The sequence below is a fragment of the Bos indicus x Bos taurus genome, chromosome 20 (assembly GCF_003369695.1).
Source record: "Bos indicus x Bos taurus breed Angus x Brahman F1 hybrid chromosome 20, Bos_hybrid_MaternalHap_v2.0, whole genome shotgun sequence".
In the NCBI taxonomy this organism is placed as follows: domain Eukaryota; kingdom Metazoa; phylum Chordata; class Mammalia; order Artiodactyla; family Bovidae; genus Bos; species Bos indicus x Bos taurus.
Window position 1 is genome coordinate 35,676,703 of NC_040095.1, and position 16,904 is coordinate 35,693,606.

At 43.9% G+C, this 16,904-nt stretch overlaps 1 protein-coding gene across 3 annotated transcripts in view; it reads left to right on the forward strand.

Annotated features, from left to right (window-relative positions):
• LIFR (LIF receptor alpha) overlaps nucleotides 1-16,904 on the forward strand; it is a 79,610-nt gene that overhangs the window by 10,377 nt on the left and 52,329 nt on the right. For all 3 annotated transcript variants that reach the window (XM_027520369.1, XM_027520370.1, XM_027520368.1), the window contains 2 exons: nucleotides 13,317-13,477; nucleotides 15,414-15,528. In XM_027520369.1, the coding sequence (XP_027376170.1) occupies nucleotides 13,336-13,477; nucleotides 15,414-15,528 (257 nt within the window). In that variant the 5' untranslated portion in view covers nucleotides 13,317-13,335. The remainder of the gene's footprint in view (nucleotides 1-13,316; nucleotides 13,478-15,413; nucleotides 15,529-16,904) is intronic.

The following is a 16,904-nucleotide window of genomic DNA, read 5'->3' on the forward strand; positions in this document are numbered from 1 at the left end:
ATCTCCTTCAGAATGGACTGGTTGTATCTCCTTGCAGTCCGAGGGACTCTCAAGAGTCTTCTCCAACACCACAGTTCAAAAGCATCAATTTTTCGGCACTCAGCCTTCCTCACAGTCCAACTCTCACATCCATACATGACCACAGGAAAAACCATAGCCTTGTATACCTGAAATTTGTTACGAGAGTAAATCCTAAGCATTTTTGCTACACCCAGAAGAGAAGACTGCTCTGAGGTGACATGAGCTTGGTTGTGGTAATCATTTCACATTGTACACATATACATATCGAATCATCACATTGTGTACTTCACATCCATACAGTTTTGTTTGTCAAATTATATCCCAGTAAAGCTGGGGGAAAAATAGGGAGTAGATTGCATCCGTGAAGAGAAAAGCTATGAATACTTAGAGTATGGTTTATATTGAAGTAAGAATTTATAATAATTTGGACAGTAATAAAGATAACAGTAATAGCTTATGTTTTATATTAATAATACTTTAATGTTAGTTTATCTACTTATTTTTTTAGACTAAAAATAAATCCCTCAATTTTAATACCACAAGAGGACAAGATTTCAGACATTATGATAAAATAAGCAGATGGTAGAGTTGTCCCTCTTCTTGTTATTTTGGCATTTCTATTACATTATTGGCCCACTTCATCAACCAGTGGTGTTTTGGTTTTGTTTTTTCCACATGTTGCTGTTAAGTCACATCTCCTCCAAAATGTACAATTTTTATGTGTTACTGTTGTCATCACCATCATTGTATTTGAGACCCTGAAATTATTAATGCTAAATTTATCTTATTGAATGTTTGTTAAATTAATTATAAGAATCTTCATTATTGCATCCAGTATATTTGTTATTTTGCCCAATTTTTGGTCCACAAATTTGATGAATATGATTCCTGTATCATCTTCCATTTCATTAATGAAAATGTCAAGGAAAACAGAACTCTGCCACATCTTTCCATAATCTTCATCTAGCTTGGCAGCATAGATTAATTAGCACCCCTTGGGTAGGATTGATCATGTTGGGAAAGAGCCCTCATCCCTCTTTATATACAACCTGTATCCCTCCGTCTTGCTCATAAACACCTTTCAGATATCAGGAAAGGTCTTTTCAGAGCCAAACCCTTTGTGTCCGATTCTGACACTGGCTTTTCCAACTCATTGGTCTCATCAAGTAAGGGGTTAGGTAGGGCTGGATTGCATTGAATTAGGGCTCCTTGCCTAATGCGTTTTGTAATCTTAGCCAGGATCAACGTCAAGCTTAGGTGTCTCTGGCCGATAGTATCTGCTGTCCTGATTGAATGCCCCTTTCCAGGATAGTTTTGACAAATGCCAATTATTTCAGGATCTGTTTGTCATGCTGTGTTCCACCTTATGTAGAAGACTCAAGTGTAACGTTAGGTAAGTGCTGTGCTTCCTCATGCTTAGAAGACCTTATAACCCTGGTCAGATGCTCAAGGTTTTATTTCAGTCTTCATTTGTTTTTTTGATAAGCATTCGTATTCTAAAATGATGCCTAGGATATTAAGATCTGGAATTAAAGAATACAACCAATTGAAAAGGTACTTGAATTCTTTTGGAGAAGGGAGTCTTCAAATTCCAACTCTGAAGAATGTTAAGAAAACATGTAGGTACATTTTGGTCAATATCTGTGCCCTGAAATATATGTCTTCAGTATATATTTTAGGGTTATTCCACAGCAAGACAAGAATTTTTTTCATGCTGATGCATTCTGAAACAGGTTGCTAACTGGTGCCTTAAGAATTGTAGTTGGCCTGCAAATGTGTTTTGTTTGGCTTACCTACTGATTTTTGAAGAAGGAATTAGTTGCCAACATTTAAAAATAAAGATTTCACATTAAAGGGGGGGTGGACACCAAAACCCCTGCATTTCTGCCTCTTTGTGAAAACCTTGAAGATCTGTGACTCCACCAGACTCTCCTGCCTGGTGGTAATGTGGAAGTAAGGTGCTGACTGGGGGCTGCCCACCACAGCTTTCCCATCCTCACTGCACTCGGGGCCATCATCACCCCCTTCGTCAGGCTGGCCCTTGTGGTATGTCTCAGCCCCTGCTGAGGCGTAGCTGACCAATTGGAAATGTACTTTGAGCTGGAAGGAGAATAGTAAGATGGTAACTGTTTGCTGTGTTGCCCGACCTTTGGCCTGCTGTGATGGTTGGAAGGGCTTGGTAGAGTGAGGGGTATTTCCACCAGGAACAGCGCTCAGCTGTCCAGGGTTGGGGAGCAGCATTGCTGTTCACATTCTAGATCTCCCAGTTCACAGATGGGACAGGGAAGGTATCCCATGAGCAAAACACTGTAGGGCCCTGGGTCATAGCTGTGTGATTTTAGAGATATGAAGGGCTTTGTCCAAGGCCCCATGCCTGCTGCCTAGTGAGTGGAATGGGGACTGGAGCCCTGGACCCACTGCCCCACTTCTGTGACTTCTGCTCCACATTTAGTGTAATGGTCTAGACATGAGATTTGTAATCAGACCTGGATCTAAATCCAAGTTCCGCTCCTGACTAGCTGTGTGACCTTGAGCAAATGTCAAAAACCTCTCTGTGCCTCATTTTTCTTGTTATACAAAGAAGGACAATCATGATACGACCTCCATAATGTTGTTATGGGGATTAAATCCACTTTTGGATTTGAAGAACTTAAAACAGTGCCTTGCCTATTATAAATAATACATAAACAATGCATGATATCTGAAAAATAGTGGTTATGAATTACATATTAAGGTTGACTCAGCTAAATCCACCATTTCACCAGCTCAAAACTATGATATAATTATCAATTTTTTCATTTTAGAGTTTAGAAAGAGCTTTAAGGATAGTTTTATTTCATCTGTTTTTTAAAAAATCCTCTAGCAGTATGAGCCAATATTGTTTTTTTAATTCATAAATTTATCTATAGCAGATGGATCCATTCAAAAGCATAGTATTCAGCTTTCTCTTCAGAAAGTAAAGAAATAATTGGGTATCATCAAAATATTGTAAGTCTTTACCCAAGATGCCATTTGGGTGGATTTGTTCAGTCCACTAAATAAAGCGTGTATTGCATATAAAGCTCTCTTGGATGCAGGAGTGTTGTTCAGATGAATCTCTGCTCTTAGGTAGCTTTTAATGGGGGTGGGAAGGAGGGCAAGAATACTCTTTGAGATACTGGTACGATGTGATAAATGACCAAAGTAGAAATGCGACATGATACAGCAGGAACGTCAGGAGACCATCAGTGTCTTGGAAAGAGCCAGGAAGCAGAGAAGCCCCAGGGACAGGAGTAGAAGGGCGGTAGATGTGACAGCCTCCAGGCATTCAGCCTAAAGTTTGGATGAATGATGAAACTTAGATGGTCATGCTGTTCAGAGCTAGGTGATACACTGTGGAAGATGGACTGTGGGAAGTCCCTGCCCAAGACCATGGGATTAGTCAGGTAGTGATGTGGGTGACCTGTGGCAGAGATTCTGATGAGGGCCTGCCAGAGCAGTGGGGGTGGAAATAGGGGTAGGTTCTAGGGCAAAGAGTCAAGGCATGTTTTGGAGGTAGAACTGGTGAATAGGTGGAAGGAGTGGGGAGAAGTTGAGTGTGACCCAGGAGAGGCTGCTGCTGTGCATGGGAATAGGGCTTGGCAGGGGGATAGGTTTGGAAGGGGAAATGAGTTTAATTCTGCACATGTGGAGTTTTTGAGGAATCTGTGAAATATCTAAGGGGGTATGTAACATCAAAATATTTTGTCATTCCTCAAAGACCTCATTTGCATGGGTTTCTGCAGGTAAGAAGTTGTCCTGCTGCTGCTGCTAAGTCGCTTCAGTCGTGTCTGACTCTGTGTGACCCCGTAGACGGCAGCCCACCAGGCTCCCCTGTCCCTGGGATTCTCCAGGCAAGAACACTGGAGTGGGTTGCCATTTCCTTCTCCAATGCATGAAAGTGAAAAGCGAAAGTGAAGTCGCTCAGTCGTGTCTGACTTAGCGACCCCATGGACTGCAGCCCACCAGGCTCCTCCGTCCATGGGATTTTCCAGGCAAGGGTACTGGAGTGGGGTGCCATTGCCTTCTCTGAAGAAGTTGTCCAGTCGATGCTTAATCTGTAACTGGGAAGATAACAATTCTGGAAATACCTATTTAAAAGTCGTTAGTTATGCCATGTCATGCCAGGGTGCTTCAGTTGTGTCCACCTCTGCCACCCTGTGGACCATAGCCCGCCAAGCTCCTTCTGTCCATGGCATTTCCCAGGCAAGAATACTGGAGTGGGTTGTTATGCCCTCCTTCAGGGGATCTTCCTGACCCAAGAATAGAACCCACATCTCTCACGTCTCCTGCACGGGCAGGTGGGTTCTTTACCATTAGCACATTAGTTATGAGTGATGGTTAAAGCCACAAGAATAGAGTATGCTCGTCAGTGAAAGGATGTGTGATGAAGGAGCAGTGGGTTAAAGGAGTTCCACGAAGGAAGTTGAGAAGGAATGGATTCCTAATTGCATCTCAAGTCAGTGGAGGAAGGATTGTGTTATTTAATAACCAGCATTGGGACAAGTAGTAACCTCGATGGGGAGAGGGGACAGCTGGGTTCCTGGCCCTTACTGTTCACCACAGTTAATTTCATATGGATTCAAGTCTAAAATGTTAAAAGTCTTAATTGTACTTGAAGACAGTGACAAAGATTAGATATTTCACAGACTTCTCAAAGGTGATGATTTATAGAATCTTTGCATGAGAAAGAAGTTTACAATCAAAAACTATAAAGAACAGAATTGAGAAGTCTGAAAGTCAAACAGAAACTTCACTGAAAAGTAAGAAAGCAAACTGGGATATATATTTGCAATGTATATAACACAGTTAATGTGCATATTGCGATATTTCTTTCTAATTGAGCAGTAAGGAATAATGCCTAATTAAAAAGAGAGGCAAAACATAGAACAAGCAGTTTGCAAATAAAGCATTGTAAATCACCAGAAAACATAGGAAAATGTATTGTGATTACATAAGCAAGGAAATGAGATTTTTGGCTAAGAGTTGGAAGAGATTAAAATTTTTTAAAAAAGAAGAGAGAACCCTTGATACAGCAAGAGTGTGGGCAAGCGTGGACTGGGAAATGGGGCTGCTCCTGGTTCTTTCTGAAGGTGAGCTAGTATCATGCTTTCTTGCATGTTGAAGATCTCTTGACATGTTTTTGAACAAGAAGGAATGTTCTTCGGGTTGTTTCTTTACTGCAGTAGTAGAGTGTTTCAGGGGAGAACAAGTTTATTTGTCTGATAGATGCTCGTTGACATTTCGTGAAGGCTGTTGAAGTCACTCCTGTTACGGCTGAGCTGAGGTGAGATTTGAGTGGATGAATGTCTCTCTTCAGTGGGGTGGAGCTTCCAGGGGCCTCTGAAGCTTGGTAAGCGCTGGGGTGTGGAGAATGTCGGTGGGTGGAAGGGGCCATTCCCTAGAGTCACGGTTTGGGAGGAGACCTGAGGCCTATGGAAGTGTGGAGGTTCATTCTGCCAGGCAGAACAAGGCCCTGCCTGATGCTGGAGCAGTGGGAACCTTCAAAGCATTTTAGGCACTGGAACGACATGCTCAAATTTGTTGTGCTGAAGTTGATAAGGAACAGGCTGTTGAATTAACAGGTAAGTTCTTGCTAGAATGAAGATGACCAAAAGTGACCGGAATGTCAGGATCCAAAGAAACGAAACATCAGGATGAGAGTGTATAAAAAATTCCTAGGAAATTCAGAAAAACAGCAGCTAGATTCGTATACAACATAGCAAAGCTTGAATTTCAGCATCGGGATGAATATCATCCGGGATAATGCATATCATCCCGCACGCAGAAGGCAGGCTAAAATAAGATACTGGAATTTCCTGAGCACTTCAGCTGTCCTGTAATGCAAATTCCAAATTTTCTTGGTCTATAGTGTCCTTAGTGTTACACTGATGTTTTTATAGTGCCCCCAGGTCAAAAGAAATACCTTACAGTTCTTTTTATGAATTTGGTAGGTCCTGACAACTTAGCAAGTGTGTATGACCTGACACTTGAAGTAGCAGTTTGAAAAAATTACGCATATCAACCTAAAAGAAATAATATTTTTATTCTTTAAAAGTCATGTGTATGAATCTGCTGTGTACTCCATAACTTCTCAAAACTTGGGAATAGATTGGGCACTGCCAGCCTCGTTTCCACGCCTCTCCATTGATCTTTGGGTGGTGCTTAAGCTTCATCACAGCATCCAACAAGCCTTCCCTCCGGCTCTACAAAGATAGGATGCCATTGAGAGGACTGTGGCATGACCAAGTGTTCAGACCGAACTACACTGAACTGAAGGTCCTCACAGTGTTGGATAGATGTCACTTTGTTACCTCCGAAAATTTAAACTATAACGTCATACCCCAGTTCTTGGGGCACCTGAGTGCACGGTGTGGGAACTACAGCTCCAGCTTATGTCCCCAGTGTTGGTAGTACATGAGTTAGTATGGAGCCAGCAGCCGGAGCATAGTGTGCAGACGTACACGTGTTCATGCACCCCTTGGTGTTCCTTCACCAGTCGGCCGGCTGGAATTTTGAGTGTCTGCTCAGTGCCGGCAGTGTGCTCTGCCAAGGCGGGAGTAGGGGGCCGTGGCTTACAGTGAAGAGAGAGACAGTGTTTTCTCTCAGGGAGCTTGTAGTCTGTGGGAAGAATTACAGAAGGGGTCAGCAGACTTTCTAGAAGGGGCCAGGTGGTCATTATTTTAGGCTTGGCCACGCATCTCTGTGGGAGCCGTTCAGTCCCAGTGCAGTGATGTGATGTGATGGGCGCTGTGTACACAAATGGGCTTGGCTCTGTATAGTGAAACTTTATTTCTGAAAGCCAAGGTGGGTCCTGTGTGGCCCAGAGGCCAGAGTTTGTGCAGCCCCTGTCGTAGAGATGGAATCACGGTGTCATGGAAGCAGAAGAAGGAGCAGCAGGCCTTCAGGGAATCCTGGGAGGGGTCACGGAGGTGATGGTGAGCTCATCCTGCTGCCCAGCAGGAGGCTCCCAGGTGAACTGAGCAGAGGGTGGCAGAGAGGAGTACAGAGGGAACACCAGGCAGAAGGGAAAACGCACAAATAGACAGCGTCATGAAGGGGTCTGGGCAGCTAGGGGAACGCAGTCCATCTTAGTGTGACCTGGAAAGAGATCAGAGGGTAAATTCACCTGCTAATGCAGGAGACATTGGTTCGATCCCTGGGAGGGGAAGATTCCCCTGTGGAGGGGAATGGCAACCCACTCCAGTATTCTTGCCTGGAGAATGCCATAGACAGACGAGCCTGATGGGCTGCAATCCATAGGGTGGCAAAGAGTCAGACACGACTTAGTGACTAAACAACAATAGACAGCATCCTCTAATAGCCTCCAAAGAACGGTCGCAAGGAAGAAGTATCTTCTGAGATCTGGTATGTCTTTCTAAAATGTATTTTATTCTCTCAGTTAGTATTTGAGTATAGAATTCAAGTGTGGAAATAATTTTCAGTCAGCTTTTGGAACACGGCCTCTAAGCTCTCAGTGTTGAGAAGTCTGTGTTTTCCTCTCCTCACTGCTCCCCCCTTCCCAGTTCAGCCAGATTGGGGTTTCCCATGGGTGCATCTCGTTTTACTTAAATCCCTGCACTTGACTTTACTAATACAGTAGAGTCTACCTACCTGCAGTTTGTGTTCCTGGGGAGCCTTCTCCAGAGGGCTGAGCTTGAGGAACTTGAGACCTTGTGAGTAGGGGGTACAAGTGAGAAGTGGAATTAGGAAAGTGGATGATGATCAGAGGGTTTTTTTTTTTTTTAATGATTTTTATCTTCCCTAATAGATAACAGTAAGAAAAGAGACATTGGGAGGATGGGAGCCAGCAGTAGGACACTGCTTTCCACCCAGTTTCCCTTGCTCGGGGTGACCATGCAGACACCGCCTCTCCTGCAGACTCAGCCACCTGCCTGCACATGTGTTTCGCTGTCTTACGGTTAAGCGGCTTTCTCCTTTAAGTGTCTCATGCTTGATGAGTTAATGACAGGGGACTTATCTCACTGTGATGACAAGGATAGGGGCTCAGGGTAAAGATGCTTTGGGTTTTTACTCACCTCCCCCCACCTAAGCAGCTGTCTCAGGGCAGGATAGACTTGCATCAGCCAAATGCACTCAGTCACTCTCTGTCACATCCCCACCCCCTCTCTGCCCTCCTGTCTCCCCTTCACCCCCTGAAAAGAAAACAAAAAAAGCTGTCACAACTAAACAGAGTTTACCAGGACTGCAGTTCCTGGTGCCCTTTTGCCTTTATCTTTGCTTTTCTCCATTTTTTTCTCTTAACTGTCCTCAGCAGAAAGATCTGGGACCTCACACATCCTGGAGGCAGAGCTCTCAGAGCCTAGGAGAATGAAAACAGCACCTGTGCGGAGCTTTCGTGGGAGGGGCCGAGCTCTGCACCCCGGGTCTCAGGATATACACTCAGGGCCAATATATTCAAAGACAAGGAAACAAACAAGCAAAGGATAGATCTGGTTTTTTTTTTTTTTAGGTCAGCAGTTTTATAAATTGATTCTGTGTGATCAGTTTTCCTAAACAGAAGGATTTATTGACATTTTGGGATCCTTTAAGGTAATTACATCACTCAAGAGACACTCTGGTAGCCCTTGGACAGCCCAAAGACATAGCTCGTTTGGCCTTTCATTATTGTTCAGTCAGTAAGTTGTATCCGACTCTTTGCAACCCCATGGACTGCAGCACTCCAGGCTTCCCTGTCCTTCACTTCTCCCAGTTTGCTCAAACCTATGTGCATTGAGTTGGTGATGCCATCTAGCCATCTCATCTTCTGTCGCCCCCTTCTCCTGCTGCCCTCAATCTTTCCTAGCATCAGGGCCTTTTCTGACGAGTCCACTGTTTGGCCTTTAGGATGTTTGAAAAATATGAATGAGCTGCTTATGCTTAAAAATTTGAGTATGTCATGTAAAATCCCAGATTTCTACCTACTCTTTAAAAAGAAGAAAATCTGGCAAAACAAGTCCCATAGCTGCCACTTTTCAAGCAGGTGGCTCTCCCCCATGCAAGGACACAGGGCTCTAGTTGGCACCTGCCTGTGTGATTTCTTCCCTCTTACCCCTTTGGCATTTACATTTGTGTTCTTCTATGTGTCAAGAGACAGCTTGCCTAGTTTTGAAAATTAGCTCCTGAAATTCAATAAAAGGTATGCTTTCCTCTAAGGAATAAGGCATTGGTGGAAAACAGTAAGTTCTGACAGTGTATCTGTCAGGAGGGAGTCGAGACAAGTTTCCTGTGTCCTCATTTTCCTGTTCACTGGAAAGCTCTGTTCATGTGTTGCTCCAGCCTCCAGTTAGTCCCTTTGGTAGAGAAGTCAGATACTTTATGAGCATATTGATACTGTATGGCCTAAATGTCTTACTCAAGGTTTTCTGTGTAAATGTTGTAACAAGAAAGTCCTTTTTATCATCTTGGCTATTTTCAGTTAAGCCAGCCTTGGTGACAGTGACTTTGATTCTTCTGTTCCTGAGCACCCCAACCCTGACACTCTCAGACCTGCTCAGCGGAGTCCCTAATGGGACTGTTGGCACAGTGTGCTTGTGCCAGCTCACAGGAGCGGAGTGTCCCCTCCTGACTTGGGGAACCTCTCACGGAGACCCTGGGCAGAGCTTGCCTCCATGCACCCTGGTTGAGGCTGAAGCCAGGAGGGGAATCTCTCATGGAGACCCTGGGCAGAGCTTGCCTCCATGCACCCTGGTTGAGGCTGAAGCCAGGAGGGGAATCTCTCATGGAGACCCTGGGCAGAGCTTGCTTCCATGCACCCTGGTTGAGGCTGAAGCCAGGAGGGATTAAGTGATTTGCACTTAGTCACGCCATCATTAGTAACGGAGCCAGGATGAAAGTCTTAAGTCCACAGCACCCCCATCCAGAGCTGTCCTCAGCCGCCTCCATCCCCCACCTGCCACTTCATGGGACACTCTCCTCTTTTCTAGAACAAATGTAATCTTGTAGTGAGGGATTGTTTTATTTCAAGATAATGTATAGACACTCTGTGAATATGAGTTGTGATTGTTTTAGTCATGGTATGGTCATGTTGGGTCTCTTTATTCAGCTATTCCTGTACACGCCACCTAACTTTAGCAATTGGCATTTTAGACATTCCATGAATACATTTTCATTCTAATAAGTAAACTCAGCAACCCTGTGATTGATTAGGAAGTTATTCACCCAGAAACTAATGGCGAACTCTTGAATTGTATGCTTGTCCCTCGTATTTGTTTGGTTAAGACTCTGTGTGACAGTGCTCAGCAGTTAACAGGCGGCATCTTGTCAGTTGCTTTCACTGAGAAATGTGTTTCTTGAATTCTCTCGTTAGTAGGCTCCAGTTTTTCAGATGTTCAATCACTGTGTTTTTTCCCCCCAATTTCCTGTTGCTCATATCTCTTCTCACATTTTTCTGTCTTGTTTATTCTGAAAGATCACTCAATGTTTTATCTTTCATTAGAAGTCTTTTAATATCAGCCAGTGTATGTAATGTGTAAGAGCTATTTTTGTTTCTGATTATTCCTTTTTTATTGCATCCTCCTCTTGTTTTTATGACTGTGCCATGCCTACATAGAGAATACTGGTTAGAGGTGGTTTTCTGTTTGTTTTGTGTGTGTATGTGTGTTTAGTTTTCCTGTTTCTCATATTATCTGTATTTCCTCTGGGAGTAATTTTTATTTTCCTTTTGGCGATATTTTTTATCCTGAATTTCTCATTAATGATTTAGTCTTTGCTTATATGTTTTATGATCCTTAGTTGTCCATCCCAATATACAAATGAGGTAATATTAGGTCTGACAAGGAATTTTCAGCACACTTTGAGGACTTGTTGGCTGGCAAGTTTCATTCAGTAACAGTGGATGGGAACATCATTACTCAGAGGATGCATCAGGGTCAGTTGTGAAAGGCTTTCCTCTGACAGCCATGTCTTTATTAGTGCTCTGTGTCCTCAACATTTCTTTGATGTTCTGCAGGGAGGACACTTCTGTTAGGAGTGGGGCATAGGAGCATGTCAAAGTTGACTTCTGTAACAGATCTTGGAATCCTTGAGCTCCGGCTCCATGAATCACTGCCTCCATCTTCATGCAGGCAGAGAGAACTTAAATGGTACCACTGTCCATCCAAGAGGGCTTCCCTGGTATTTCAGCTGGTAAAGAATCCACCTGTAATACAGGAGACCCCAGTTCAATTCCTGGGTTGGGAAGATTCCCTGGAGAAGTGATAGGCTACCCACTCCAGTATTCTTAGGCTTCCTAGGTAGCTCAGTTGGTAAAGACTCTCCCTTCAGTGTGGGAGACCTGGGTTCAATCCCTGGGTCGGGGAGTTCCCCTGGAGTAGGACATGGTAACCCACTTCAGTATTCTTGCTTGGAAAATCCCCATGGACAGGGGAGCCTGGCAGGCTACAGTCATGGGGTCATGAAGAGTCAGACACGACTGAGCAACTAAGCACAGCACATCCATCCAGGGACTTGAGGTGGCTCAGTGGTAGAGAATTTGCCTGCCAGTGCAGGAGACATGGGTTCGATCCCTGGGCTGGAAAGATTCCCTGGAGTAGAACATTGCACGCACTCCAGAGTTCTTGCCTGGAAAGTCCCATGGATGGAGGAGCCTGGCAGGCTGCAGTCCATGGGGTCACAAAGAATCACACATGACTGAGTGACTGAGCATGCACTATCCATCCAGTGTTATTTTCCCACCAAATATAGTAGTCATTTTTGACTTCCCTTTTCACCTTACATAATATACAAAATACACTTATAGCACTTATATGTCGTTGGCACTATTCCAAGTGATTTGCATACATTTACAATTTAATCTTCACAACAGACTTAAAAGAAAGATACGGTTATCATCCCCACTTTACCGATGGGGAAACTGAAGCATAGAGTGGTTCAGGTTACACAGTAGGTACAGAAGCTGCAATTCAGAACCTGTCTGTTTTTAATGACCACCCTGCCCTGCCTATAATGGCTTGTAAGGTCCCCCATCTCTAGAACAGATCCTGAATCTGACGGCCTCTCACCACCTCCTTTTAGAACCCTGGTCCTCACCACTGATTATCATATTTGGACGTTGGTTCCCCAGCCTCTGTTCTCCCCTAGAGTCTGTGCTCCATGTAGAAGTGAGAGAAATCGTCCCAAAGTGCACATCGAATCATGGATCTCCCCTGATGAAAACACTCTAGTGGCTTATATCTCGACCCCATAAAAGCTCGTGTCCTTTAGATGACCTCAGGCTCTCTGTGGCCTGACCAGCCCACGTCCTCTCAGCCCCTCTTCCTGACCTTTGAACCTGGTGAGCTGTCCTCATCTTAGGGTCCTTGTATTTGCTCTTGCCTTCTTTCCCTGATCTTATCATGGCACGCTTCTGGTCAGTCACATCCCAGCCCAGAGAAGAGACCATCACTCACACACTTCCATGCACATCGACTTACTCTGGTTTTTAGAGCTTGTATCAGGGCCTTAAATTTCTTCCTTGTTTACTTGTGTATCTCCAGAACTAGCATCTAAGGTCCTCGATGGCAGGGACTTTGTCTGGCTCAGTTTCTGGTGTCTAGAGGGGGACCTGGTGCTGGCTGGGCTGACAGGCACCTCTGGGAGCTCTCGGGTTGGACAGCGCCTCCCTCTGAGGCAGCTCCTCCCTGCTGCTCACCAGGGCGTCACTGTTCGTCCTGTGCTTTCAGTTTTCAGCAGATAAGGGTTGAAATCTCGTTTACCAATGGTCCCTTCCCGGCTGGAGCTGTTGGAGCGGTCATTGCGTTTCAGTCATTTGTGTGTCACTGGCAGTGTTTTTGTCACATCTGCAGTCCCCCATATGTGACTAATGACCCTGCTGTTTTCCTTAAACTGTTTAAATGTACGTGAAATAGAAACTTAACATCACAGTGTACATGGAAAAGAAAACCAGTACTCTCGTAAATAAATGACTGTAAAAGTTAATATATACTAATTAAAAATGCCATTTCATGTATCACTTAAAATTGTCAAGACCTCGGTTTTAGGCACTGCTTTTCTCTATTCTAGCAGTACTGAGGGTTGATAAATACGTGCTCTGTTGTAATCTTGAACTTGAAGCCTATCATTTGAAAATTGGCCCTGTAACAGCTCCCGGAGCAGCAGCTGTGTCTGACTGGCACGTCCCCCAAAGCCAGGCCAGCTGAGTCTAGTTGTCGCTCCATGGCTTTAATGCGCATCAGGTTTTGGTATTTGTCAGTATGCATTTTCAGTGTTGATGTGCACAGGATAAGGAGTGTCTTGAACCAGTTTGAACACCATTTGAAATTCTTCTCCTTATGCAGAACTGATTGCAGCGCACAGATGATGGACATTTCTTTATGTGTGAAACGACCATCCTGGCTGGTGGACCGCAAAAGAATGAGGATGGCTTCAAATTCCCAGTGGCTCTTATTAACAGCTGTGCTTCTGTATTTAACAAATCAAGTAAACAGCCAGAAAAAAAGTAAGTGCATCAGAGTCAGAGAAGATGAACTGATTGCAGTGTTATTACTGTTTGGATTAGGAAGTGATCTTGAGTCTATATTGAACCCTTCAGGTTGTGGTTAAACTTCATTTCTTTGTCATGTTTTAAAACATACTTTTGATTTCTTTTAAAAAGGCCCATAAAGAGATAGATCTAAGTAGTCTTTCTTCTTTAAAAAAGTAAGGTATGACTTCCTGTTAGAATGAAATAAAATTCAGCCTTTTAAGATAAAGTTCTATTAGTTTTGACAAATGCATACAGTCATGTAACCACCTGCGCAATCAAGACTTAGGGCAGATCCATCATTCCAGAAAATGCCCCTGCTCCTCTGCTGCGAGCCCCTCCCTTCCCCACCTCCAGCCGACACTGGTCTATTTTCTGTCTGTAATTTTGCCTTTCAGAATGTCACATAAGTGAAATCCAAATATCTACTTTAAATTTTATATTATTCATTTTCATCTTATTTAAAAGCATTAAGAATGTTTGTAGGTGTTACCTAGCTTACTGTACAAAGAACATTTTCATCCTCTGCCTCTGAGCTTAGTTTTTATATTATTTTCATAATTAAACATACCTTTTTTCCCCCAAATTACTATTAAATAACATTGTTGTGTTACTAATGATTTATAATGTTTCTGATGTTTTTGTTTTCTATCTTATAGCTTTATAATTTATTGCTATAGTGAATATCATACCAATAATGTGTAAAAATTAAGGAAGAAGCCTTTTTAATAGATATTTATATGGAGACTCTGAGATAGAATACCTCTTTTCACACTCTGGTTGCTTTCCCTCCTTCTCTTTTCTCCCTTCTTCCATTTTTCCTCCCTATTTCCCTCCTTCTGTCCTCTCCTTTCTTTCTTTTCCATTGTCTTTTTAGAATGACAGTTCTTCATTGTATGGTGTTTATGTACTCCATGAGCCAGTGTTGTGTCAGTCAGTACTATTAGGACTATAATCTTCTGAACTGCTTGTCACCTTTTAGTTGTTTGCTGCTAAGTCGTTTCAGTTGTGTCTGACTCTGTGCGACCCCAAAGATGGCAGCCCACCAGGCTCCCCCATCTCTGGGATCTGGAGTGGGTTGCCATTTCCTTCTCCAATGCATGAAAGTGAAAAGTGTTTAGGCCTACACAAAATATCTATTTTCCAAAGACTCATGTGAGTTTATTACCACGTATATGATATGCTTCATAAAACCTAAAGATTGGCTATGGGATTTCTGTATGGGTGGCAGTCTGGTAACAAGCTGTGAAGCAGTAGTAATTAGGAGTACTCAGAAGCTATGTTTCGGACACGACTGAGCGACTTCACTTTCACTTTTCACTTTCATGCATTGGAGAAGGAAATGGCAACCCACTCTAGTGTTCTTGCCTGGAGAATCCCAGGGACAGGGGATCCTGGTGGGCTGCCATCTCTGGGATCGCACAGAGTCGGACACAACTGAAGTGACTTAGCAGCAGCAGCAGAAGCTATGTTTGTGGTATAAGAGATACATAGTTTTTATTTTTACTTAGAGTTACTTGAAAAAATTTTTTTTGGTTTTTTTGCAAATGGGGTCACTGTAGATTAAAATTCTCCCAGGCCCTTTCTTGGTCCCTTCATCGAATCGGTACAGTCACTCCCTCTATTTATATGAGTTGCCTGGAAGTGGAATTTTTGAGAGAGGCCTAACCCCTGAGTGGTTGGCCCACTGTCATCAGTTTACTCACCAGCTTCTTTAAACCAAAGCTACAAAAAAGAAATAGAAAGCCAGTCACGTCCTGGGACTGCAGGCTCATCTCTGCATAGAGAACCTGGGCCCTCTGCAGACGCGTAGCTTGTACTTACATCTGGGGATGGTTTGACTTGTTGACCTTTCCAGTGCAGTTAAATTAATATCATTGTGTGTGTGTGTGTGTTGTTTTTCCTTCTCCAGGTACTCCTCATGATTTGAAGTGTGTAACTAACAATTTAAAAGTGTGGGACTGTTCTTGGAGAGCACTTTTTGGAGCAGGTCGTGCTGCTTCTTATGAAGTTTGCATTGAAAAGCGGTAACGGAAATACTTTGGTTAATTTACAGTTATAACCTAAAGGTTCCTTGTCTTTAATCTTAGAATATAAAGATTTTATTCTGGAAGTTTTTAAAAGAAATTTTAAATCCTAGCTCTCTATTTCCTAAAAAGGTGACTCTTAACTTCAGTCAGGGTGGAAACAAATCCTTCTCTTGGCCATGACTTTGATTCTTTTGTCGTGGGAATTTTGAGTATGGGACACACTTCTCATGGGCTGTGGGTTCTGATAAGCTGTGGGGAAGTTTTACTGATCTGTCCTAAACCAATGCCTGCCTGTATCAGTGAGGTTCAAGTTTAGATTCCAATAGAAAACGTCAGTAGTAGCAGTTTAGTAGACAGGCATTTACTTTCACGTAAAAGGTCCGGAGTGAGCAGTTCAGGGCTGACGTGGCCACGAGAGACCCCATTTCCTGTTTCCCGTGGTACTCTGCCATCTTGAGTGTGTAATCTCCTGGTTCAAGATGATGCTCCGGCGTGGCTGTCATGTCTGCATTCCAGGAAGCAGGAAGGACAGGAAGGATGATTTTCTTCAGAGACTCCTTGAAGAGATATCTGCCTCCATCTCATTGGCAGAACTTCACCAGTGGCCAAACCTATTTGCGTGAGAGGCTGGGTGATGTGTTCTCAGAGCTGATGGCAAGCGCCTGAGTGAACCTGGGGTAATGTCACTCAGGGGAGGTGGGTGCTAGGAGGCAAGTGGCAGGTTCTGTCACACCACCGTACCCCCTCAGGTGATCTTGCAGTAGCTGCAAGTCCCAGGGCCTGCAGTGGAAGCCCTCAGGGTGTCTGCAGGCCGGAACACTCTGCGTGCTCCTCCCTGACCCCAGCAGGCCTCAGAGCTGTTTAGCAAGGCCAGAGAAGTTCAGTGCAGCGCTCCCGGCACCAGTGTGCTGATGAGTGGTCCTCCTGGAAATGACATAAATGTGGATATAAGTACACTCGGGTTTTTCCCCAGTGCATGTAGATTTATCGAGCATTAGTCTAAGTGTTGTGCTCGTTTATCAGCCAAGTTGAGCTTGGTTTTATTGCAGAGACAACCCTCAGGTTTTATGTCGTTGCTTTCTGCAGTGAAAATAAAGGATTACTCTTGCTTGTGTCTTGTGTCTATTGTGGGGTCATCTGGCATCTCTGCCCCTCGTCCTGCTCTCAGGGACCCAGGCCAGGGGACCCTTATCTTTTAATGCACTGGGACGAGGCAGAAGGGGAGTACGGCCTTTCAGAGCTTCCTTCCTGACATGAGAGATGTGACTTCCACTCAGTTTCTCCATGAACAGTGTCACATGGCCGTGCCTTGCTTCAGAGGAGCAGGGAAGGGCCATCCTCCTTTGAACCCAGAAGGGGAGAATCCGAAAAAT